We start from the raw sequence: 26,869 nt of genomic DNA, 5'->3' as shown, positions 1-26,869 counted from the left end.
TGGCTCTTACCTGGCTCCATGACGTTGAAAATAAAAAATAAGTAAGCAAACCCAAACACCTTTGGTAACCAGGGAGCCTGAGGTGACATAGATAACCGAGGACAGCAAGGCTGTCCAGGGGCCACGGTCTCCTTCCTCCTTCACTGAAGACCTCACCACACACCTATGATCCTCGAGAGGTGGCTGGTCCCCAGGTGCGCGGACAGCCCAGCTCCGAGGGGCCTTGCTCTCAGGAGCGCGCTCCTCTGGACACCTCCCCGTCCCCGGGCGCACCTGCTCTCTTTGTCATCCTCCAGGAGCTGCAGCTTGTAATACGAGTTGGTCCCTTTGACGATGTCCACGAGCCCGAGGGTGGCGCTGAAGACCTTCCCGCCTTTCTCAAGGACGTGTGCGTTGTGTTCCAGACCTGTCAGGACAGAGCTCCTTGGAGTCCGCCCCCACGGTGGGGGAGGGAGGGGACCCTGCTGGTTCGCTAGAACCAGGGAACCCTGCAGCCGGCTCTGTTCACTCCCATTTCCTCACCTGAATCAGGGTCAACGGCTGCTCCTCCTTTAAGAGTTAACTTCATCCTCTTTTCAGATTTGTTGGTACCTTGGAAGGAAACAGAGAAATGCAAACATTAAAAATAAACCAGAAAGCGGAAGGTGGCAGGCAGGGCAAGTGAGTCATCTTTGCCTGTATCAGAGTCAACAGGGGATGTGTGCGTTGCCTCCCACCACCCCAAGCTGCTGCCATTCTGGGTCAAGGGAAAACGAACCGAGGAGGCCAGTGTGGGCAGCACTCCTCAGACCGTCGGTGCATAAAGGGAAGGGGCTCTGCACCGGTGGACCCGATGGGGCCACAGGAGGGCGGGGCTGCCCAGGGCCTCACCTTCCTCCTTGGCGGGGCCCTTGCTCTTCTTGGAGGGCGCGGCCCCTGACTTCCCTCTCGGGGCCACTGTTTCAACAGGCTCCACTTTCACCTCGGCCCCCCAGGGCGACAAGAGGTGGGTGGAGAGCAACTCCTGAAGGTTTTTGGTGGAGGCGGAGATGTCCTGGAGGAAGTCCTCAGACACCACGCGGATGTTGGCTTCTTTTACTTCCTCCATCTTTTTATTCATCTTGTCCACCTCCTCTGTTCAAATTGGAAGGAAGAAAACGCGAAATCTCAAATTATTCCAGGGTCGTTACTTACTCACTACTTTCCTCACCACTCAGTTTTCTTTTCCTTCAAAATCTAGCGCTCAGGAACTTTGCTCACTTCGACAATTGTCTGCCCCTGGCAACAACTCTCCTTTTCTAAGGTGTGATGAATGAGAGCTGCTTTCTCCAAACTCTTGTACAGAACAAGATGTCAACAAGGATTTCACAGAGAAGGCGAGTCAGGTTTGTATGGGAAAAGTGGTGTAGTGCTTTCCACTCTTGGAGACTTAAGATGGTCATCGGTGTAATAAGCCTGCAAAGAAAACTGTGGACCTTGAACTCCGCATTTCAAGCCTGCTTAAGCTGTGAACTTTTGTTCTGGTGGAAAATCTACCAACATCTTGTGAACAGTGCTAAGTGACAAGAAGAGTGGGCTGGTCTTTAGACATGTGAGCACAGGCCACAACAGGCAGCAAGGCCAAGTTATGAGAGCCCATGCCCCTTCACAGAGAACCTGAACCATGCCCGCAATAAGAGACACACTTCTAGGGTCCCCCTCTGTGTCGGACACTGGGCTCAACACAATCACGAGAGACAGACAAGGTCCCCTGGTTCTCAGGCCAGTGAGACTTACTTTTGGTGCTGATACACAGGGAGGCCTTGTTGGCCGTCCCTGTCAATTTCCCCCCGAGTTTCTCGATCGTGGCCTTCACTTCATCCTTGTTCTGGGAGAGTTTCCCAAGAGTCAGGATCTTCATGTTGGATAATGGCTTGTCTGGAATGGAAAACAGGATGATGAGACAGGGCTGCTGCCTGCGGTGGGGGAGAGTAGAAAACTAGGCAGCAGCTCCCAGGGAAAAGTCAGACAGGCTGCAAGGCCTGAATGGCCTCAGCACCTTCTCTGATCAGGGAGAAATGGGTCTCCTCAGGGAAAAGGCCACGTAACAGCAAAGAGCTAGAGTAACAGGAAAGCAGAAGACAGGACAGCAAACCACACCAGTCCTCGGCACAGAAAGGGCCAGCTGGGGATGCGCCATGCACTGACACCGTTCTACAATTAGGCCATGTGCACGGATGGCTGGGGGCGTCTGGGTCTGCACCACAGACAAGAAGGACCAGGGGTCTGGGCAGTGGTGGGCAGTCAGAGTCATCATATTAACTCACAATTCCTTCTGTTAATTTCCCCCCCATTCTACAACTAAAAACAAACTACAATCCTCACAGGATACTTAATAATCAACCCCATTTAAAAAAAAAATCAGTCTCGTCCATGACAACCACTGGAAGCTCTGGTCAGCAGGACCACACAGAGTTGAGATGGATTCAGGCACCAAGAACCCTGGCATTTCGGGTGTTCAGCACTAACCCCAGGCCAGGAAGACCTGGATCAGGAGTGTGCCTTCTATTTGTTGCAAATGGAGACATATAGAGCTGGTGACACACTTCCACAAGTGATGTTGTGGAATCCTTTAGGCCATCCCTGTGAGTGTCCCTTGGATCACACAGAGATCAAGCGAGTCAATCCTAAAGGAAATCAGTCCTGAATATTCATCGGAAGGACTGATGCTGAAGGTAAAGCTCTAATACTTCAGCGACTTGATGTGAAGAACTGACTCATCGGAAAATACCCTGATGCTGGGAAAGACTGAAGGCAGGAAGAGAAGGGGACGACAGAATGAGATGGTTGGAAGGCATCACTGACTCGATGCACATGAGTCTGAGCAAGTTCCAGCACCTGTTGAAGGACAGGGAAGCCTGGCGTGCTGCAGTCCGTGGGGTCGCAGAGTCGGACACAACTGAGCAACTCAACTGAACTGTGAGGGGGGAACAATCAGAGACACCCACAGGGTTTAACTGAAAGCTGCCCGAGGTCTCCACAGGGAACAGAACCACTGAGCTGTGAACTGCGAGTGAGGGGGAAGCAGAGGGGACGCTCAGCGCAGGGCCCGGATGACGACCCCGCCGAGCCCATAGCATATGCTCCTGAACCCAGCTGCAAACGGCACAGTGACTCGGGATGACCACATGATCTCTCCCCAGGGGATGGAGGGAGGGCACTGCTAGGCTCACATTCACAGATGAATCCTCACCCTCCACCTGCCACACGGTGGCCACAACTATGCCACATATCTCTGAGTAAACAAAGACAGTGGCTCCTTTCTGCCAGGAAAACACAGGCTGATCTCACTGTCTTTGCTGGTGTGGAATACCTCTCATGTCGATCACAGTGTGTACAGTGGGTCTCTGAGGGGACAGAGCCCCATTGTCACATTAGGCTCGGGATGAATGGTGGGGGTGGAGGTGGGGGGCTGCCCGGAGGCGGAAAGGTGAGACCTGGACTGACTCTGTTCAGCAGTGCAGACTCAGGCGGGCAGGACAATGTCCCCTGATCCTACTCAGAAGCCCCTCCCCAGCCTTTCTCCTCCTGCTGGGGGCGGGGTGGGGAGAACAAGGGCAGAGTTTGCCCAGGGGATCAGCCAACAGGAGGAGAACCCAGCTGGATGCCATCTCCCCGCTAAGCTCAGGGCCCCAGCCCTCCCCACCCAGGCCAGGCCCGGAGCTGTACCTGGGGGGCCGGAGTGCACAGCAGCAGGCGCTGAAGCTGCGGAGGGCGGGGGTGCCACCCCCACTGGGGCGCTGCTCTCTGGGGGGAATATACGGTCCTGCTTTTTGATCTTCAGTTTCTTGAAGTAAGAGATTTCTCGGAATTCCTAAAGAACGTAAGTTGTAGTTAAGAAACCAGTTCTCCCTTGAAATAACCAATTGACAGAGCAAAGAATTTGAGAATCTTTTTCCTCTCACAATAAAGAATAACAAAATAGGAAAACTAGAGGCCTTTAGTATGAAATACAGTTGATATAGTATTTCAACAACAACAGGTGGAATACTGTTGATATAGTACTTATTACCAGCACTTCTATATTTATAATAGAACTGGTACTATGACGCTTTAAGAGGAAAAATATTTTTCTTAAAAAACAAAACACAACAAAAAACCCTGCTGATTATCTGGTTAGGGGACCCCTGCTGGAACCTGATTATAACCCTTGGGCCTCACTCTCTAGTTATAATCCTAAGGGTCAAGAGGCATCTTCCTAGGGTCATATGTCCTTTCCATGACCAAAAGCCCCCCAGACTTGCCATACCCTGGGAGAGAGATAATTACCTGGAAGGAAGTCAAGGCAATTCTCTCTCCTTCCTAGAAGCAACCGTGGATGCAGGCGGCCTGACAATGGTCAGCGTGCAGCACAGTTCCCCTGCACCCCAGGTGACCCCTGTGTGGGCTCTGCTCTAAGCAGTCACGCAATAAACATCACATGCATGAGGCTCAGGGGTACCAGGTCCCTACTCTCCTAAGTCTCCATCCCATCAACAAACAGTCCTTCCTCACCGTATAGCACACGGACCTCTGCTCGATGTTATGTGGCAGCCTGGATGGGAGGGGAGTTTGGGGTAGAATGGATACGTACATATGTATGGCTGAGTCCCTTCACTGTTTATAACACTGTTAACCAGCTATACTCCAATACAAAATAAAAAGTTAAAAAAAAAAGAAACGGTCCTTCCCTGCTAGATCCATGGTCAATGACCATCCAGTGGATAAAACATATGCTGGGCATCTAACATGTGCCACATGTCACAGTGGGTTTAAAAGAGTTTTGGCCTTTGAGAAACAAACTCAGCCTTGACTGAGAGTCAGATGTAAGAAGGCAACTTCCACATAGGAGCTGGCTTCTAAACCAGAGGCGTGCTAAAGTGATGCAACGCTGGGAACGTTGGGAGGGCTCCTCAGAAGCAGTGACCCACTCAGCTGGCTGGAAGCGGAAAAGTAGGCAGTTAAGTAAATGCATTGGACAGGTATTGTGATGTACTGGGAACACACAACTGTAGTTGGTTCCCCACTGCTGAGTGTGTAATGAAAGAGATACAGATGAGGATGGACTGGGGAAGGGGTAAGACGATGACAGAGAGAATGTGTATGTCAAGTGGTGAGAGTAATATGTGAAGAGGAATAAAAGAGCCAAAAGCGGGGCTGCAGAAGGCAGCTGGAGTTGGATCATGGAGGGCTTTGGAAAAGGGGGTTCAAGTTAAGGAGATGCCCTTGATTCTGTGATCCAAGCACCTGGTGGCAGCACAGTCCCTACACAGGACCTGTAAGTCCATGAGTTCGCCTGGGCAGCAAGCACTGCTGACCTGACAAAATGTCTTTGCACACCCAGGTATCCTTTTATAACAACCTTTAAAAAACTACACATAGATGCAGCGCAACTGACATATCAAGAACAAAACAGTTCATGCAACAATCTTATCTTTTACCCAAGCTCAGATACTGAAAGGGATACAAATACCACAAATGGGCTCATAACATTGACATTCTCAGAAGAACTGGGAAAATATTTCTAGAAGAAATGGGGAATCACTGTGAGGTTTTAAGGGTGGGGCAGCGACAGAGTCAGATTTGTTTCAGAGCAGCTGCACAAGAGGTATTCAGTAATTGCGGCAGGAGACAGAGAAGACAGGAAAAGAATGTGTGCAAAAGGGGAAATGTGGGAAAGTGGCGATCAGCCCCGATGCAGGTGACAGTTACACACGCTGCTGGTCCAAACGCTCCACCCCAAGGAGAAGACACAGGCAGTGAGGGAACTTGACAGACACAATCCCAAAGCCCAGTGAGCGGCAGGGCCACGACCAACCCAGGTGGTGCTGGGTCCTTCCAGCAGCCAGCCCCTTGACACTGCTGGTTCCCAGCAGCATGGCTCCTAACAAGGTGCCCCAATTGAGGCTTTTTGCATTCTGGGAACTCAGCAGAGAGAAGGTGACAGGGGACATGTGAACCCTGGGTCCTACTCCTCCTCCAGCACCTAGGCAAGGAAGTGTCTTTGAGAAGTACCCTCCTGTCATAAAGGCAGGAATTGCCACTGGTTCACCACTGTGTCCCGTGTGCCTAGAACAGTGCCTGGCAGAGGGTAGGCACTTGAGAAACAGAAAATAAAAATGACTCAGTCTTCACCAGCTAGACAAACCTGTGCTCCAGCTGGAAGTGCACTGGTTCTCCATCTGTGTGGTTTGCAAATGTACAGAACCAGTGACATAATTTTAGATTCCGATTATGAGGAAGGCCCCAATGTAAAGAGGTCTGATACACTCTACTCTGCAGTCGTGGTGGCCTCAAGTATGGATAAGCACGGAAGGAGGGACCAGGTTTTTCTGTAAAAAGATCCCAGGGTTGCTCCTACCTCCCACCTCACTTACCTTTGGGGTCACCCACTCCTTCCGGTTGGGTGTCTGTGTCTTGACCATACACTTGGTCCAGGCAGTTACATCGCCAGTACAGTAATAGGCGTCGCCCTTGAAGACCAGCTGGCCTGAGCATTCCTCGCATGGAAGGAGGGCGCCAAACACCAAACCGTCAGCCACTCGGTCCAAGATCTGAAGCCAGTGAAGAAACATGTCAGGGAGGAAAGGAGGGGGGCCGTGAGAGGACATTTGCCAATGTGGGATGAAGAGTTTGCACAGACTTCACTTGCTAAAAAAGGGAGTGCCCTGAGGCTCCCTAACATTCCCCAGGGGAGGCGGTTCATGGTTGGAGCTTGGATCTTATGTCCACATACGAAGTGTTTCTGCAGCTACCCCTTCCCTCAGTGACTTAGAAATAGAGGGAGAGCCCAGAGCACCCACTATTTCTGAGTGCACCGGAGTGACGGCAGGGCCTGCTGGGGAAACAGCCCCCGAGGCCCCTGGGGAGTCTGGGAGGAAGGCAGCAGAGAGCTCCTTGGGCCCCAGTGTGCGGCATGAACACGAGGCAGACATGCAGCCCACCTCAGTGCTTCAGCGCCTGCCCCTTCCTGCCCCCGCAAATGGCAACCTCGATGGCGATGACCATGCAACACGACTGTGGAATGTCGCTCCCAATTAATACCAGCAGGTGTTCAACCGGAGGGCCTCCCACACTCCACCGGGACAGTCGCCGCACACGGCCTGGCCGCCTGGCTTGCGGCTCCCGTAACACAAGGGCAGCTCACCGCCGACTCCCCGGAGGGCACTTGCTGCTTGTTGGAGATGAGCAGCTCTTTCAGGTCGTTTGTCGAGCACGCTTTCTTTAGCTCGTCCTTGACGTTCCAGATCAGGTCATTCTGGGCCTGTGTGCGACAGTCAGCAACTGAGAGATCGGCTCTCCTCAGAGAAAGAAGCCCAGCCAGAGGAAGGGTCCACCCTGGCCCTGATTCACAGCCCTGCACTGAGCAGAGCTGCCCTATCCCAGGACTCTGCTCCCAGCATGGGGCACCGAGTCGGCCTGGGGTGTGGGCACTCGGGCACCAGAGTCCCTGGAACCAGCCCCTCAGAGACAAATCCCAGGACATGCACGCAGGAAGGTGTATCTGCCCAGCAACGAAGGGAGGAGGGGCAGCTCCCCAACTACCTGCGAGCAAGCGGGGGCAAGTCCCAAACACCCTGACCTCCTCAATCGTGAGTCATGCTTGCTCACTATCGTGAACAGACTTCAGCTCTTCTGAAAACAGAACTGTAAATCTCTGTGGTAATATTTATGCAGTGCTTACTCTTCGTGGGCACTTTTCCCATCACTATTTATTCTTACATCTGCTTTGCTTAGGAAGGCAGTGGCCTCCTCACGGCAGGGGAGCACTTCCTCCCACTTTAGGGGACTGGGCGAGTCATGCCTGGTTAGGCCTGAGACCCCACCTCTGCAAGACAGATGGAAATGCCAGCCCTCTCAGCACTGGGTGAGGAGGACTTTAACGTGACAAAGCTGCATCGCACACACAGGTGGGGCTGGTTCCCCTGCCCCACCTCCGTAAGGGCTTCTCAGTAATACTGACCCCTGGGACTTCCCTGGTGGTACAGTGGCTAAGAATCTTTGCCTCCACTGCAAGGGGCATGGATTCGATGCCTAGGTTGGGGAGTTAAGATCCCACATGCTACACGGTGTGGTCCAGAAAAAAAAAGTAAAAATAAATATAAATATGCATCATTTCTTAAAAATAAAATATACAACTAAAAATATCCACCCCTGCAGGACCATGTGGAACGAGAGAGCATAGGAACGAGGGAGGACAAGGAAGAAGTCTAAGGGCGCAAGGTGAGATGGAAGCAGCAGAAGGATGTCACCTATGTGACCAAGGATGGGAAGCCAGCACAAACGGATGTGCCGGGTTGGGGAGCGTGTGGGGCATGGAAGGAAGAACATCAAACCCACCGCAGGGGCCCTGCAGCCCAGGATGGCACAGAACAGACACGTTTTAAACTGAAGGACAACTCGCACCGAATCTGTGATTCATATTAAGCATGGAAATCACAGCCCCAAGAAGAGACTGACTGCCCCCCCCCAGTTTCCCAAACACTCGCCATTTCCTGGTTGATAATTCTCACTTTGCTTTAATACACGTTTACCAACACGGTGATGAATATCTCTGGTCAATGACCACTGATTTAATGGGCAGTTTTTTCCTTTTACTGTATGCCTTCTATTTTTTTTCCCCCCAAGAAGAGATTTTCATTAAAAAAAAAAAAAAAAAAAATCGAATTTTATTTCTTTCAGCCATTCTCTGTGCCAACAACCTTGAGTATCCTTGAACTCAATACCCAGTTTCCAACGTGCTCTAGGTCTGGGATGCAGTGATGCACTGTGTGGCTGAGGCATGACACGCCTATCCCAGCAAGAGGCCGAGTGGGAAGCGACAGCTCGGCTCCCACCAGCCTGGCCACTGGTCTGATGCCGAGAGCCCACTGTGGATGCTTTCATGTTGCTTTGGGAGGAGGGAAGAAAGCCTTGGGGGAAAGCCAGGCTACTGAACAACAGCTATCGATCTGGGAGTTTTAAAAGCTCTTACAAAGCAGGACACCCGCACCTCCTTGAACTTTTTCCCCAGAATGAGGGAGAGAATTAGACTGAATGGCGAGAGGAGAGGAGACATGCAGCTTGGGACTCACCTTGAGGGCCTTTTCAAGTTTAATCTCCTTGTCTTTTTCTTTTTTAGATTTCTTCTTGGCCACTTCATCCATTCCATCCACCTCATCGCCTTTTCTCTTTCTGAAAGAGACAAAGGATGTGAGAGAAAGAACCAGAACCACTGAAACCCTGAAAACCAACACCTGGGGTGACGCAGCATCCTCTAACACCATTCTCACGCAGCATTCTCTAACACCATCCTCACGCAGCATCCTCTAACACCATCCTCATGCAGCATCCTCTAACACCATCCTCACGCCACTCTAACGCGGCTCGGCCAGGCGCTGCCCACTCAGGAGCTCGCTGTCTGCTCAGGCCCGCAGCTGCCACTTCACGACATACTCCACTGCAAGGATGGGCCAGCAGTCACTCCAGAGCGTTGGAACAACCCGGCGTAGCACCCAGGGCTTAGGCCCCATCAGACATCAAAATGCCACCCATCTCCGGGCATAGACATGGTGGCCTGGAAGATCTGGCAAGGACTATAGAGTTAAGGCAACGGGTGAGGGCAGGGACCACAGAAGACAAAGCACCAGGGTCAGGCTCTGAGTCAAGCTAAGACACGGGGCTGCTCCTGAGGCCAAGAGGCTGTTCTCAGAAGCGGGAGGCTGTGCTATCATTTAAAGCCCACAAAGAAGCAACAGTGTAGGCGCTGCCAGCTGGTCAGCAAACGCTGCTGACCAAGTCCAGGAGCATCACCCCTGACTTGGGAGAGGGCCCTGAGGGTCATCAGTAGCCCCTAGAAACGGGGCACGTCAGCCATGGTGGTTAATGCTTTCAGCTCTCACACTGGCCTGAGATCAAACGCCTGCATTTTCCCTCATTCATTAACGTGGGGAAAAGTATACCCTCTACCTTGTAGGATTGTGGTGATGGTTAAATGAATTATCCTGTAAAAGGCTTAGCATAGTGCCCAGCACACCAGAAGTGTTCATCCAATTCTGGTGGTACTGCATAAATGGAAGCTTATACATTCTTCCTACACCTATACCGAGTGTCAAAGCGCCCTGAGGACTTTAAAATCCATGCCTCTGCTCAACATCACTCATTATCAGAGAAATGCAAATCAAAACCACAATGAGGTACCATTATACGCCAGTCAGGATGGCTGCTATCCAAAAGTCTACAAGCAATAAATGCTGGAGAGGGTGTGGAGAAAAGGGAACCCTCTTCCACTGTTGGTGGGAATGCAAATTAGTACAGCCACTATGGAAAACAGTGTGGAGATTTCTTAAAAAGCTGGAAATAGAGCTGCCATATGACCCAGCAATCCCACTTCTGGGCATGCACATCGAGGAAACCAGATCTAAAAGAGACACGTGCACCCCAATGTTCATCGCAGTACTGTTTATAATAGCCAGGACATGGAAGCAACCTAGATGCCCATCAGCAGACGAATGGATGAGGAAGCTGTGGTACATATACACCATGGAATATTACTCAGCCATTAAAAAGAATTCATTTGAAGCAGTTCTAATGAGATGGATGAAACTGGAGCCCATTATACAGAGTGAAGTAAGCCAGAAAGATAAAGACCATTACAGTATACTAACACATATATATGGACTTTAGAAAGATGGTAACGATAACCCTATATGCAAAACAGAAAAAGAGACTCAGATGTATAGAACAGACTTGTGGACTCTGGGAGAAGGCGAGGGTGGGATGTTTCAAGAGAACAGCATTGAAACATGTATATTATCTAGGGTGAAACAGATCACCAGCCCAGGTTGGGTGCATGAGACAAGTGCTCGGGCCTGGTGCACTGGGAAGACCCAGAGGGATCGGGTGGAGAGGGAGGTGGGAGGGGGGACCGGGATGGGGAATACATGTAAATCCATGGCTAATTCATTTCAATGTATGACAAAAACTACTGTAATGATGTAAAGTAATTAGCCTCCAACTAATAAAAATAAATGAAAAAAATAAAATAAAATAAAATCCATGCCTCTGACTTTCTAGTTTTCTTTAACATTCCAGAGCCACACGTGCTGTACAATAAACTTGTGCACCTATTTCATTTTTAAAATTTACTACTTGCTTATGGCTGCTCTGGGTCTTTGTTGCTGTGTGCGGGCCTTCTCTAGTTGTGGTGCGAGGACGTCTTTATTGTGGTGGATTCTCTTGTGGCAGAGCATGGGCTCTAGGGCACATGGGCTGCAGAAGTTGTGACACAGGCTTAGCTGCCCTGCGGCACGTCGCATCTTCCCAGACCAGGGACTGAACCCATGTCCCCAGCATTGCAAGGCAGACTCTCGACCACTGGACCACCAGGACGTCCTAAACGCGCGCATTTAGAACTGAGATAGTGCTTGAAGGCTGCGTCTACACTTGAGGATGCCACGGGGACGTGAGAGTGGGTCATGGAGTGGTGAGAGGAAAGGTGGTGGTGGACTCCAGTCAGGGGAGTGCTCAGACGGGGCAGTCAGGAGGGTGCAGCGGTCTGATACAGACTCTGGGCCTTTGTGAAGCTCTTCCCTGAAGCCCCATGGACACCCCCCACCCCCAGTCCCTCTACCCACCTTTCACCCTTGATTTCCGGGAGCTGCTTCTTGAGGGCTTCTTGGTCCTCTGCAGTGAGGCAGCTGAAGCCCATGAGCTGGCTTGCGCTGAACTCGGGACGGAAGCCCAGCTCCTCCCGTTTCTGAACAAAACACTTTGGGTGGTACCAGCAGTCAACCATGCCCAGCTGGGGCTTATCAGGGTACACCACCTTCTTGGACAGGCGCACCTGGCCCTGTAGGAGAATCCACACGTGTTACCAGAGAGAGACAAAGAAGGGTGGTCAAACATCGGGGCAGCCCAGGGGCGACCAGGTCCACACTGAAGGTGATGGGAGGGCTGCTGTAAGGTTTTGGCTGTTTTATGCCATTAAGGATTGTGTTACCCTGAAGCCTCTGCTCCCCATTTTTAAATAAAGTTAAGTCCAACTAGCTACCTACCCACCCAGCTGCCTGGGCAAGCGATAAAGTGGTAACATCACCCTGAGGATGCTCTGCAGACCCCGGAGCAGAGGTAAGAACAGTGCCTGGGACACTACACTGCCGGCTCGAGGGAGCCAGAAGTGGAAGTGTTAGTCGCTCAGTCGTGTCTGATTCTGCAATCCCATTGACTGTAGCCCGCCAGGCTCCTCTGTCCAAGGAATTCTCCAGGCAAGAATACTGGCGCGGGTTGCCATTTCCTCCTCCAGGGGATCTTCCTGACCCAGGGATCAAAACTGGGTCCCCTGTATTGCAGGCAGACTCCTTATCATCTAAGCCACCAGGGAAGCCCCCGAGGGATGCAGAGCAGGCCCCAATCCTAGCAGGGGTCTTCTGCAACCTCCTCCCCAGCCCACTCAGTCTCAGGGAGCAGATGAAGGCTCCCTAAAATGCGGCAGCAAGCCTGTGAGCCAGCATCCAGTCCTGCCATCCTGCCCAGGTCTGACATCCCCACTGAGGTTCAGGCCCGTGGGCCCCAGATGGGGAGGCTCAGACGAAGTGGCACTGATACAACGTGACCTCAGGCCTGGGCGCGCTCTGTGACACTTTTAACTTCTGCCTCAAATTCTTGTGGGAGAAGGCAGCTGGAGAAGATCCAGCAATTTCATGTTTTTCCTTTCTGAACACTCAGTGACTCGCCTTAATTTCCTGTACAATACTGAGGAGGCAGAAACTTTCTCATCAGTGCCTTGAATTAATCAACCAGCATGTTTGCCCAAGATGAGAGGATCTCGGGTAACAAGGCTAAAGGGCACAGGCTGACCCCTCGACCTGCGTCTGAGCTACTCAGACAGCAGTCACTCCACCCGACCAGCTGTCATCCTACAGGGGTGAGAGCTGGAAAGGAAGGAGGGTGGACGAAGTGCCTGACTAAGTGGAAGAAAGCCTGGACGCCGACGCTAGGGAACAAACGCACTCCTTAAACTGAGTCTACCATAAAACACAACCAACAGCTTCCTGCAGCCCTGTGGGGGTCCAGAAGAGACCCACTGTGTACATGTTTTCCAAACTCTCCCAGGTTTCCTAAGAGCAGGTTCAGAGACACACACAAGGATGGCACTGTGGATAACCAGGGCTAGATCTGCCCACAGGAAAAGTCATTGTTATCTCCTGTCTCTACTAAGATGGTTCACTTTATTTTTACCCAACACCTAAAGCCCTATTTTCTTTTTTTGAGATATCCAGTGACATGCTATGCAAGAAATCCTGAAAGTCAGACAGACCAAGCCCCAAGCTCTCACCTTTTCTATCTTCTCCATGCAGCTCTTGCACGTGCTTCTGTTGGATTTGGCGTACCCAGCCCCAAAGTCAATCAGTGTCTTCTCGGTCTTGCTGCCAACTCCATCTTGGCCTTTGCCTGAAACATCTGACAGAGCCACGCTCATTTCAACAGCCTCAGTGTAGTTCCGAAGAGCCCTGCCCTCCTCCTCTACCTCTTGGGATTTCTCTACCAGGACACCTTGTGTTTTGGGCAACCACAGTTGGTCTATCTCATCTACGTTTGCTTCTAACTACTGTGGTTGGTGAGCAGTTTCTTCTCTGGCAATAAAATTAAAAATTTTCTCAGGCTCCTAGAAACAGCACAATGTTAGCTGGTGGTGGTCTTACCACCCCCAGCCCCGGCTCCTCCTCTGCAGCCCCCTTCCTCACTTTGGAAAGAACTTAGTAAGCGCTTACTATGATGTATGATAGTAGACCAACAGGAGATTGAATGAACAAACTGAGACACTCTTCAGTAATTAAAAAAAAGAACTGATGACACACAAGACAACCTGGATGAGTCTCACAGACATGCTGAACAAAAGCAACTTTCAAGAGAAAGAGATACTATTCCTTTTTCTCTGAAATGTTAAATCACACAAAATTAATTCAAAGGGACAGGAATCAGAACAGTGGTTACCTTGATGAGAGAAAGGATAACTCGGAAAGGGCATAAGCGACCTTATTGACGGGTAAATGTTAGATGTGTGCATGCATTTGTCAAAATTCACTGAATTGTACATGTAAAGTCTGTGCATATAACTGTATTATTTAAAAAATTCCAGATGAAAAATTTCAAAATACCAAAAACAGGTACTGTGAGAAAACAGATATTATCACAAGAACACTCAAAGATGAAGCCTCATTATAATGAAACACGTGTCCAGCAAAATGAAAAGTAATGAAAGTACTCAGGGATGGTGAGGAAGTAGAGAAATGAGTACGTTACACATTGCTGGTACAGGTAGAACTGATAAAATCTTTCTGTAAGGCAGGTTGGCACACATACCTTGAAACAGTTCATCTTTTTTAGCAGTATTTCCTCCTCTTAGAATTAAAGAAATAACTGGACAGATGCCCAGGATATACGAGAAATTTGTTGAAAGTTCTGTTTGTAACAGAGCTAGATGGTTTACAGCCTCGTTTCAAAAGCAAAAGAGTCTGGACTTGAATCTCACCTCGGGCGTTCACCACCATGGTAACCTTGGGCCACTCAACTAACCTCCAGGTGTCTCAACTCAATTGGAAAAACTGATAAAGCAATGGGGCAAAGATTCAATCAAACTCCCATAATATATGCCAAATACTTGAATGATGCACAAAATTTAGCAAGATCTGAATAAATGAATTCAACATTATCTTAAACAATAATGATGGAAATGTTAACTTTTAATGTGAGAAGAGTAAATATTAAACTGTAAAATGCAATGTGTAGACCACAGGGAAATACAAATCAAGATTATGAGATATCACTTCAAAACATTAAGAAGGATATTATTTATAAAAATCCTGAAAAACCAAAAAATCCAGAACACAAAAGTGTTGATAAGGATGTGGAGAAATAAAAAACCCGTGTGTTTTTGGTGGGGATGCGTAATCCCACAGCACAGCTGCTGTGGCAAACAGTACTGCAGTTTACACAAAAAACTGAATGTACAGTATTGATATAATCCCACTTATGATAATTCCACTCATAACTCCACTTATGAGTATATAGATAAGAGAACAGAAAATAGGGTCTGGATCAGATAAATGCATACCAATATTGACCAATTACCAAAAAGGTAGAAACAACCCAAATGGCCACTGATGAATGAACAGATAAATGATATGTGGAATAGCCATATCACAGAATTCTTATCCGGCCTTTAAAAGGAAGGAAATTCTGACAGATGCCACATGAATGAACCCTGAAGACATGATGCGGAGTAAAATAAGTCAGACACAGGTGGACAAATACAGTATAGGCCAAACACAAAAGGATAAATATTGTGTGATTCCACTATATGGGGTACTTAGAAGTAATCAAACTCACAGAGACAGAAATAGTGGTTGTTAGAGGGTAGGGGGAGGAGAAAAGAGGAGTTAATGTTTAATGGGGATGAAGTAATAGTTTAGGAAGATGAAAAAGTTTTGAAGCAGGATGATGGTGATGGCAGCATAGCAGTGTGAATTGCACTTACCACCACTGAAATGTACACTTAAAGTGGTAAGCACTGTGTTATGTTTATTTTATCACAAAGAAAAGGTGATAGGACACTAAGAAAGAAGTTAGTATTATACTTAAGGTAGAATCTTTTTTCTGCAGGAGTAAAAACACACTAACACACAAGCATCAATATCTGAATAGAAAACATTTTCTAATAAGACATCCTGCAATATTAATGATAGTTCTTTCCGAATTACAGGATCTGGGACAATTTAAAACTTCTTGTTCTCAACAACAGCCTGGAGTCACAATCCTAAGTTAAACTGGGTCAGTTCACAGGAAGGCAGAGAAATGAGAATACAGTCTCAGGAGATCGCCTTCAAAGGATGATTAAAAAAAAAAAAATCAATCATTTAAAATTTAAAGGCATCTTTATGGAGAGGCAGGAGACCCAGAATAGCCAACACATTATTAAAGAGGAACAAAGCCGGGGAACTGACACTGAGTAAAAAGACCTGACACTGCGTAACGAGACTCATTATAAAGCTACATAATCAAGCCAGTGTGATACTGGTGAAATACACAAATAGATAAATATGCCAGAACACAGTCCAGAAGCCACACAGATACAGTCACTTGATGTTTGGTAAAGGAGCAAAGTCAACACAGCGGAGGACAGCTTTTGCAACAAGGGGTTCTGGGACAACAGGACATATATGTGCAAAAAAAATTTAATCTAGACAGATTACATCTGTTGCAAATATTAACTCAAAATGGATCACAGACTTAAATGTATTGATTAAACATAAAACTATAAAACTTCTAGAAAATAACATGGGAGAAAATCTAGATGACCTCGGGTATGGTGCTAAGCTGCTTCAGTCGTGGCTGACTCTGGGACGTTATGGACTTCCAGGAGCCCACCAGGCTCCTCCGTCCATGGGATTCTCCAGGCAAGAATACTGAAGTGGGTTGCCATTTCCTCCTCCAGGGGATCTTCCCAACCCAGAGACTGAACCTGTGTTTCTTAAGTCTCCCACACTGGAATCTCAACCACTGTACTGTCAGGGAAGCCCCTGGTGATAACTTTTTAGACAGTACCAGACCCAGTTCATAAAAGAAATCATTGATAAGCTAGACTTTATTAAAAACAAAAATGTCTACTCTGTGAAAGACAGCACCAAGAAAATAAAAAATATAAGCCGACTGAGAGGAAATACTTGCAAAAGACGTATCTGATAAAGGACTGCTGTCCAAACTATATGATGAACTCAATAAAACGAAGTGAAAAGATGCGCAAAATCACATGGTACTTCTTGTTATTCAGTTGCCAAGTTGTTTCTGATTATCTGGGACCCCATGGGCGGCAGCATGCCAAGCCTCCCTGTCTCTCACCATCTCCTGGAGTTTTCCCAAGTTCATGTCCATTGAATCGGTGATGCCATCCAACCATCTTATCCACTGTTGCCCTCTTCTCCTGCTGCCTTCAATTTTTCCCAGCATCAGGGATTTTTCCAATGAGTCGGCTCTTTGCATAAGGTAGCCAAAGTACTGGAGCTTCAGCTTCAGCATCAGTCCTTCCAATGAGTACTCAGGGTTGATTTCCTTTAGGATTGAATGGTTTGATCTTCCTGTTGTCCAAGGGACTCTCAAGAGTCTTCTCCAGCACCAACTTTGAAAGCATCAATTCTTCGGCACTCTGCTTTCTTTATGGCCCAACTCTCACATCCATACATGGCTACTAAAAAAGACTACAGCCTTGACTATACAAACTTTTGTTGGCAAAGTGATGTCTTTGCTTTTTAATATACTGTCTAGGTTTGCTGTAACTTTCCTGTCTTCAAGAAGCAACTGTTTTCTAATTTCATGGCTGCAGTCACCATCCACAGTGATTTTGGAGCCCAAGAAGAGGAAATCTGTCACTGCTTCCACCTTGTCCCCTTCTATTTGCCATGAAGTGGTGAGACTGGATGTCATGATCTTTGTTTCCTAATGCTGAGTTTTAAAAGCCAGCCTTTTCACTCTCTTCTTTCACCCTCAAAAGGCTGAGTTTCTTTTCACTTTCTGTCATTAAAGTGGTATCATTTACATATCTGAGGTTGTTGATATTTCTCCTGGCAATCTTGATTCCAGATTATAACTCATCCACTCTGGCATTTTGCATGCTGTGCTCTGGATATAAGTTAAACAAACAGGAGCCTTATCATATTGCTTTCTCAATTTTGAACCAGTCAGTTGTTCCACATAAGGCTCTAACTGTTGCTTCTTGACCTGCATAGAGGTTTCTCAGGAGACAGGTAAGACGGTCTGGTATTCCCATCTCTTTAAGAGTTTTCGACAGTTATGAACCACAAAGTCAATGGCTTTAGCATAGCCAGTGAAACAGAGGTAGATTTTTTTGGAGTTCCCTCGCTTTCTCTATGATCCATGAGTGTTGGCATTTTAACCTGTGGTTCCTCTGCCTTTTCTAAACCCAACTTGAACATCTGGAAGTTCTCGGTTCACGTAATGCGGAAGGTTGAAGGATTTTGAGCATAACCTTACCAGCACGGGAGATGTGTGCAACTGTCCAGTAGCTGCAACATTCTTTAGTACTGTACTTCTTGGGAATTGGGTCAGTCCTGCGGTCACTGTTGGGTTTTCCAAATTTGCTGACATGCTGGGTGCAGCACTTTAACAGCATCATTTTTTAGGATTTTAAATAGCTCTGCTGGAATTCTATCACCTCCACTAGCTTTACTGGCAGCAGTGCTTCCTAACACCCACTTGACTGTACACTCCAGAATGTCTGGCTCTGGGTGAGTGACCACACCATTGTGGTTATCCATGTCATTAAGATCTTTTTTGTCCAGTTCTGTGTATTCTTGCCATCTCTTCTTGATTTCTTCTGCTTCTATTAGGTCTTTATGTTTCTGGCCATTATTGTGCCCATCTGTGGATGAAATGTTCCATTGCTATTTCCAATTTTCTTGAGGGGCACTCTAGTCTTTTCTCTTCTGTTGTTTTCTTCTATTTCTTTGCACTGTTCACTGAAGAAGGCCTTCTGATCTCTCCCTGCTATTCTCTTGACCTCTACACTCAGTTGGGTATACCGTTCCCCTTCTCCCTTGCTTTCTGTTTCTCTTCTTTCCTCAGCTATTTGTAAAGTCTCCTCAAACAACCACTGTGCCTTCTTGCATTTCTTTTTCTTTGGGATGGTTTTGTTCACTGCCTCCTGTACAATATTATGAAACTCTGTCCACAGTTCTTCAGGCACTCTGCTTACTAGATCTAATCCCCTGAATCTATTCATCACCTCCACTACATAATTATAGGGGATTTGATTTAGATTGTACTGGCCTAGTGGTTTTTCTCGCTTTCTTTAATTTAAGCCTGAATTTTGCTATAAGGAGCTGATGATCTGAGCCACAGTCAACTCCAGGTCTCGTTTTTGCTGACATATACAGCTTCTCCATCTTTGGCCACAAAGAATGTAATCAATCTGATCTTGCTTTTGACCATTTGGTGTTACCCATGTGTAAAGTGTCTCTTACATTGTTGAAAAAGAGTGTCTGCTATGACCAGTGCGTTCTCTTAGCAGAACTGTGTTAGCTTTGCCCATACGGTACTAGGGAATTACAAATTAAAACAAGATACCACTACAAACCTATTAGCTTGCCAAAATCCAAAACACCGGTAACAAACATTGGTAAGGACATGGAATAACAGGAACTCTTATTCATTACTGGTAGGAATGTAATGGTCTGGCCACTTTGGAAGAAGCTTGCTGTCTAAAGATACTCTTAATCATACAATCCAGCAACTGTGTGCCTTGATATTTAGTATTTATTCAAACAATTAAAAAACTTATGTCCACACAAAACCCTGCATGGGGACATTTATAGTAGTTTTATTCATAATTGCCAGAACTGGAAGCACCTGAGGTGTCCTTCAGTAGGTGAAGGGATAAACTGTGGTACTTCCAGACAGTAGAATATTTAGTGCCCCTAAGAAATGAAATCAACCTGTGACAAGATATGCAGGAACCTTAAATGTATACTACTGAGATAAGCTAATTTGAAAAGGTTACATACTGTGTGATTCTAACGACACAATATTCTAGAAAAGATGAAACTATGGAGATAGGAAAAACATCAGTGGTTGCCAGGGGTTGGGAGATGGAGGGATGAACAGGCAGAATGCAGAGGAATTTTACAGAGGGATGGAAATACTCTGAATGACATTATAATGATGGATATACGTCATTACACATTTGCCCAAACCCTTACAGGAAAGATGTACACCACCACGACTGATGGCTAATATAAACTCTGGACTTTGGATGAACCGATGTGTCAATGTAGCTTCAGTTGCTGGGAGAAGTTGATGGTGGCAGAGGTCATGCCTCTGTGGAAACTCTCCACGTTCCATACTTTTTGCTTAATTGTGCTGTGAACCTAAAACTACACTAAAAGAGGGGCTAGTAAAGTAACAACCACAGCAAATTTAAAGGCTACATGTCAAGCATCTGGAAGTAACATATCCTGCACCCAACAGGACAACTCTGGGTCACGGAGATGCTGCTGGAGCAACGGGAGAGTGAGCTGGAGGACCTACTCTCTGCTCTCACAGAACGGGCCCCTAGCTCCAGGGTTGGGGCGACCCCCGCGCCTCCCCACTGCGCACACACCTGTCGCTCCTCCAGTCTCGGCCATCTTCTTGATCTTCTGCTGGTCATCCCAGCGGAGCTCGGAGAACCCATCCACCTCGACATCAGGGTGCCAGATGGAGTGGCCGACCTTCCAGAAGCAGGAGAGGTGGTGCCAGTGCGGGATTTTCCCATCGAACATGGGCGACTAGAAGGGCGGAATCCGAGGCGGAAAAAGAGCTGTGAGCCTCAGGCGTGGCCCTCAGCACCAGACATCCCAAACCCCCTTGCTTATCCGTAAACAGAGGACACCACCCACCCCTCAGCTGAGGAAGCTGCCTTGCCTGCCCTGGGGACGGGCACCAGGACATCCCGGGGGCTGACCGGCACTACAGCTTAGAGCTCAGCCCTAAGCACGGTCACCAAACTTGCCACTGCGTTTCAGTCGCAGACTCAGCTCAGAGCTGGTGAGGGCGCAGGAGATGCCAGTCCTGCTTCCCGTGGCCCCCCAAGCGGAAGAGACCCCACCATTGCCAGGACCCGCATGGCCCCCAGGGCTATGTGCACTTAGGACAATGGGGAATGAGTCCCCGATAAGCGCCGGGCTGAGCAGATGTCTCAGAGAAGTGTCATGCTGGCAGCAACCACGCAGATGTGCATGGAATGAAGGACTTCGATGAGCGAGACTGCAAGGGACCGGCAGGCGGGCGCCCCACCCCCAGGAGCTGGAGGGACCCTGGGACTCCCCGCAGCTGTCTCTGAGGAGCCAGCACCCCCATTTCGCGGTCTCGTGGGGGTGGGGTCAGATAGGTGATTCAGCCCCGGGTCTTTCCACTACACTGCTCTACGTCGCTCGGCAGGAAGAGGTACTTAAAAATACACAGACGGTTCTGACTGAAGGCCCCAAACATCTGCTTTGATAGGACATAAATCTAAATGTCAAGCAGATGGCATAAAACAGCGTTTTTTAAAAATAAACACCAAACAGAACGTTGAGGATGGAGTCATGCGGACTCGGAAAGTGCTCAGGAAAAGCAGGGACAAGCTCTCCCAACCGGCCTCTCCTACTAGGTGAGCAGTCTCTCTCTGGGTTCTATCGACAGCACTGAATAAAATACAGGGTTAACGGCTGGGGCAGAGCAGCAATGGCTGTCCCCTGGGCTCCCCAGCACTAACCAGAGCCAACAGCACTTCCTCAGGTCCCATGACAGATGCCCCTTCCCACAGCTCCCCAGAGTTAAGAAGATCCATTTGGGTTATTATTTGATCAAGATCTGTGTCCTGCATCAGGTCAGGAGCTGCCAGAGAGGCGCCAAGCGATGCCTGTTTGCCAGCACAGTCAGAGCAGGCACTCAGAGCATTTGTGGGGTGCCCCAGGTCTGGAGGGAAGAGGAAGAAAGGAAGGATGGAGGAACTCCTGCTGTGGGAAAGATGCTCCCTCCAAGACAGCTCCCTCCCCATCCACAATCAGACAACAAATGGCATTCCAGAGAGCGGACTTGTGTCCCGGCTTTCAAACGTCCACCAAGGCAGCCAACATATCCTTAAGCACTTGGACGTCCTGTGACAGCATCTGCAGTGGCCTTGACCTGGCTCTGCCTGCCCTGGAACCCCTCTCTAAGCCTCCTCGAGGTGCAGAGACGGGGCCCCTGGCTCACGGCTCTACCCCCACCCCACCGTACGGCCACAATTTCTTCTGGCTCTCTGAGGCCCCCACACTTGCTCCTTTAACTTTGGCCTGAGTGCTGTGTCCCCAGCCACCGGCACAGTGCCAAACACGAAAAGCCTCCACCAGGGTATACCCAGCACAAACTCCGGGACTGTCGAGGCAGCTGGTCTCCCTCCAGAGGAAAGAACCCTTGATCAACGCAGAGCCTTATACTTAAGAACTCAGGACTGAGGATGAGATGGCAGGAAAGTAACCAGACCAAGGTCACAAGACTACTGCCTCACCAGGCAGCCGCCCAGCTCCAGTAAGGAGCAAAATCCTTGGCTGGAGACTCAGCAAACATGAGTGCCCACCATGCACCAGGGTCCTTACCCAGCCACTCTCAGGCTGCTTCCTGGGAAATGGGCCATAAAAAGAGGCCACACCAGGGTCAGCCTAGCCCAGAGAGTGCAGAACAACTGTTACCACGAAGAAAGTCACCAAGGTGTTTCCTGCAGGCCCTCCCAAGAACACCAAGGTTCCTTCACTTCCCTCCAGGCTGTCCCAGGGCCTGCCAGCTAAAGTATCAGGTATTTGATACTCTGAGAACAATCCTCCCACACAAATGTAAAAGAAGGTATTTAAATCCAAAGAGGGTGGGGGAAGAACCAGCTCAGCCTACAGGACCCACAAAACATTTGTGTTAAAACTCCACCTTCAATTACCATTAGAGAAAAATCACACTTAATTTTAATAACAAAAATTTCCTTCACTACCAAGTAAGCAGAAGGAGAGCCCAGAAGGTTAGACTTTGTTTAGTTTAGGAAGTGATTACTCAGTGCAACTGCCTGGACTAGAGCCAACCAGCCTCTTCACTGCTCACCCGCGTCCCAGAAGAACAGGGTCCTCTCTGACGGTCCAGTGAAGCCTATGGATGATGTCCCTTTCTCAGAGTAACATTTTAAAATGCACAATAAAATACGTAAGTTCACAAAGGAAATCAATGGTATTGAAATAATTATGAAAACATTAAAAAAGTTTGCTGGGATACAGTAATCTACAAGTCGCTCAGTCCGACCCTTTGCAACCCCATGGCTTCCCTGTCCTTTACCACAAACTTTAAAGCATTAAATAACAAGATACAGTACCCACTTCAATAACTACTATAATCTTATTGCTAACAACTACTGTAATCTTCCTGGAGAAGGAAATGGCAAACCACTCCGGTACTCTGGCCTAGAAAATTCCATGGATTAGGAGCCTGGTGGGCTACAGCCCATGGGGTCGCAAAGAGTCGGACACGACTGAGCGACTTTTCACTTTCATCTTGTTGCCACGTCATGCCATGCTTAGTTGGTCAGTCATGCCCGATCCTTTGTGACCCGACAGGCTGTAGGCTGCCAGGCTCCTCTGTCCATGGGGATTCTCCAGGCAGGAATACTGGAGTGGGTTGCTGTGCCCTCCTCCAGAGGACCTTCCCAACCCATGGATCGAACCCAGGTCTCCCGCACTGCAGGCGGACTCTTTGCCGTCTGAGCCACCAGGGAAGCCCACCATCTTGTTGAGATGAGTATAAATGGTTATTTTAAAAAATCCCCAACAACTATAAATGATATGAAAATAACTACTACTGATGACAAAAACTGCAGTTACTGTTAATGTGCCTTTGCTTTGTGGCTTACATTCATAACTGTAGGAAGCGATGAATTGTAACCGAAGTCCAGGGAAGACAGGAATCTTTTCTCATTGAAACTCATGGACCTCTCGAGTTCTATGTGCCATCCCACAGACTCCAGGTTAAGAGCCCCTGCACTAATGGGGACTTCACGAGATCAGCCGGCCACCCAAACGTTAGGATGAAATGAAAAGACGCTCTGGGGGAGATAAGGCTCCTCAAACAGTAGGCCTGTCTACTCCTCCATCCTCAACTTTCTGCCACTTCTGTGGTGAGCTCCAATTTGGCACCCACCATGCCAAGGGCACAGCTCCATCAGGTGGCACCCACCCCAGCAGAGCAATGTTTACCAGTCATCACCCCTTTAACCAAACTGGGAGCTCCCAGAAATGGAGTCTGTCCTTGCGCCCATGGTACCTAACACCATGCCTAGAACCTAACTGGTGTTCAGTGAGTGTTTAGTAAGTGATAAGTGTTGGGTAGTGAGCTAGGTGGTCCTGATAATGATACTAAGATGACAATGCCAATCCCTGTCATATTGTTGGAGCCCGCCAGGCTCCTCTGTCCATGTAATTTCCCAGGCAAAAATACTGGAGTGGGTTGCCATTTCCTTCTCCAGGGGATCTTTCCAAGGATCAAACCTGCATCTCTCAGGTCTCCTGCATTGGCAGACAGGTTCTTTACCACTAGTGCCACCTAAGAAGTGACATACTGTTGCTAATTCTAACTCCCAGATGGATCAGGACCTGTTTATTGGACTTTAACCTTTGTTTTTCATTGCTCTTGTTATTGTAACCACATATAATAACCTGCCTCAGGGCACCCTACCCCTCTGCCTGAAGAGATTAACACACACATCCCCTCTCTAAGGGCTTCCCCGGTGGCTCAGATGGTAAAGAATCTGCCTGCAGTGCCGGGGACCCGGTTTCAATCCCTGGGTTGGGAAGATCCCCTGGAGAAGGAAATGGCAACCCACTCCAGTATTCTTGCCTGGAAAATCCCATGGACGGAGGAACCTGGCAGGTTACAGTACATGGGGTTTCAGAGTTGGACACGACTAAGTAACTTCAGTTTCTTTCTTTCCCCTCCCTAAGGTTGGCCATTTCAGGAGAGATCTGCAAGAAAATGATCTTTACTTTCACAACTCCTTCCCCTTTGTGTCCTATAAAAGAAGCGGGCATCCAAATCCCAACAAGACAGCTGATTTTAAGACAACAGTCTGCCATTTTCTCGGTCGGTTGGCTTTCCAAATAATAAAGTTAGTATTCCTTGCTTCAATTAGCCTGTCGTGCAGTAAGCAGATTGAGTTGGGACTCGGTAACAATATTATGAAATGAGATAGCTTAAGTACACACTAGTACCCATTCCCCTCCACCACCTAACTACTGCAAATGCAGCGATACCATCTAGTCATTCCTAAAATACCTTACCGCCTCACCCATGGAGGGAAAATTAAGCCATCTTGACCATGAGCACTAAGCTTGGACAAAAGCTTTACCTTGGTTGGGGTGGGGAGGACAGGGCAGGTGGGAACTAGAATTACACAGACAGACGGGAGCTTTTGGAAGCTGAAAGAGGCAGGAATCTCTCTGCCCTGGGAGGGGTCTCTAGACACACCACCTCACTCCAACACCCCTCTGGCCTGCTCGGAAGCCTCCGGGACCACCGGAGAGAATCTTGACTCTATTAAGAAGCCCAGATGAGAATCTCCAGGAACCACTCTTACTCAAACCAGATAGCTACAAAGACAACGTTCTGTGAACTTGGAAAGTTTGGGGGAAAATGTTAAACCGTAGCGTAAGCCAAAAGTGAACGCACTATACTGAAATAACATCGACTTGCATAGTTTTGCATAATTAAAAAAAAAACGAGCGGGTGTTGAAATGATAGCCAAAAATAGATTAAAAAAAAAAAATCCAAATCGTCACTTGCCAGTCGCCACCGTCAATGTAGGACAAATATCTTCCAAAACAAGGTAGGTCAAAACCAGACTAGCTTCAAAAAACCACGAGTCAGTTTCCTTCCCGAAGCGAACGACAATAAAATAAACCCAGAAAAGGATAGAAGTGGCTCCTTATTTTCACAGAGTATAAGGCCCCACCGGCTGCAGACCGTATTTCCCGGGCTTTTCCTGCAAGATCAGCAAAACCTGACGGAAGAAGGGTCCACCCGGCGGGCTCGTCCCGCGATAGCAGCTGTGCCCGCAGGCCCCGCGCAGGCTGGGAGCGGTCGGCCAGGCCCACGGCTCCGGGCCGGCCCTCCCCCCACCCTACTCGGACGCGCGAAGGCCCGGCTGCGCACAAAGCGCCCCCTCCGCCCGCACCTGCACCATGAAGGCCATCCGGATCGAGTCCTTGGGGATGCTCTCTTTGCATTTCTTGCAAGCCGCGCGCCCGCTCTTGGCGTACTCGACCCGGTAGACCTTGTCTGAAGACTCCGCCATCCTTCTCCTGCTGCTTACAGCTCCGGGAGCCCGACGCCGCGACCTGGAGACCCGCTTCTGCTACTGCAGCCTCACCCACCGATCCGCTAGCCACGGGCGGCTAAGCGTCTAGAACCGTCGCCGCCGCCGCCTCCGAACACGCCGCGCAGGCCACCCGCCGCTCCCGATAGATTGCTGATGCCTGGCGGCGGGCACGCCCCGGCGCCCGTGCGCACGGGGCGGGGCTGCTGGCGCGCGCGCGCGCCCCCTGCCGGCCGGGGGGCGGGGCGGTAGCTCCCCGACGCCTGCGGCTGCGCGACCTCCCTCCGGGATGCTGAGGGCAGAGGTCAGGCTCACCCCTCGCCAGCAGCTCTGGGAAAGACGGGGTTTCATCATTTGTCCCCTTTAACTGTTTGTCCCCAGGAGGGCTTAAGTGTTCTCACAACTGATTCCACCCTTGTCGCTTTTTAATGCTTGTGTCCTCTCTCCGTTGAGGGCGGCCAGATCTGGAAGGGACTGGACTGGCTGGGGAAAGGCCTTTGGCAGCCAAACGACCTGGGCAGGCTCTCCGCCCAGGTTTGACTGCAGTCCGCGGACCATTGGAACCGAATACTACCTGAAATCTCGCATCGCCTTCATATGAATTTTAATGCATGGATACAAACTTCGGGAGTCTCAGCAATAGTTATCACAGCATTTTAATATCACTTTACAGTTGTTTGGGATGTAAATTACAAATTGGCACTTACCAAGAGCATTGCCAGTGACAACAACAAAGGCATTTGCCATCTGCCTCTACAGAGATTGATCCCCATGCTGCTAAAGCTGTTGACCTTCAACAACCCTGAGGGAGTTCAGGGGAGTGAGGGGCACTCTGTGCTCCAGGGAATCTGATGGGACAAGTCTTTAGATAGTTGGATGTGTTTAGGAACAGATTTTATGATCTCAGTTCTTGCGTCTCCTCATATCTAGAGACACACTAAATCCCTTCATGGTGACATCAAATCCTCATGACTA

General features: G+C 48.9%; 1 protein-coding gene across 1 annotated transcript in view; it reads right to left on the bottom strand.

The window, feature by feature from the left end:
- PARP1 (poly(ADP-ribose) polymerase 1) overlaps nucleotides 1-26,070 on the bottom strand; it is a 42,265-nt gene extending 16,195 nt beyond the window's left edge. The window contains exons 1-12 of the mRNA XM_070474433.1: nucleotides 25,754-26,070; nucleotides 20,150-20,315; nucleotides 13,313-13,437; nucleotides 11,613-11,827; nucleotides 9,072-9,171; nucleotides 7,145-7,261; nucleotides 6,375-6,551; nucleotides 3,688-3,832; nucleotides 1,756-1,896; nucleotides 871-1,113; nucleotides 523-591; nucleotides 274-406 (exon numbers count right to left, since the gene is read on the bottom strand). Coding sequence (XP_070330534.1) covers nucleotides 274-406; nucleotides 523-591; nucleotides 871-1,113; nucleotides 1,756-1,896; nucleotides 3,688-3,832; nucleotides 6,375-6,551; nucleotides 7,145-7,261; nucleotides 9,072-9,171; nucleotides 11,613-11,827; nucleotides 13,313-13,437; nucleotides 20,150-20,315; nucleotides 25,754-25,873 — 1,751 coding nt within the window. The 5' untranslated portion in view covers nucleotides 25,874-26,070. The remainder of the gene's footprint in view (nucleotides 1-273; nucleotides 407-522; nucleotides 592-870; nucleotides 1,114-1,755; nucleotides 1,897-3,687; nucleotides 3,833-6,374; nucleotides 6,552-7,144; nucleotides 7,262-9,071; nucleotides 9,172-11,612; nucleotides 11,828-13,312; nucleotides 13,438-20,149; nucleotides 20,316-25,753) is intronic.
- Nucleotides 26,071-26,869: the final 799 nt, after the last annotated feature.

Source organism: Odocoileus virginianus, chromosome 11 (assembly GCF_023699985.2).
Source record: "Odocoileus virginianus isolate 20LAN1187 ecotype Illinois chromosome 11, Ovbor_1.2, whole genome shotgun sequence".
Taxonomy (NCBI): Eukaryota; Metazoa; Chordata; class Mammalia; order Artiodactyla; family Cervidae; genus Odocoileus; species Odocoileus virginianus.
The sequence above is the reverse complement of the archived record's forward strand: the minus strand, read 5'-3'. Positions and strand labels throughout refer to the sequence as shown.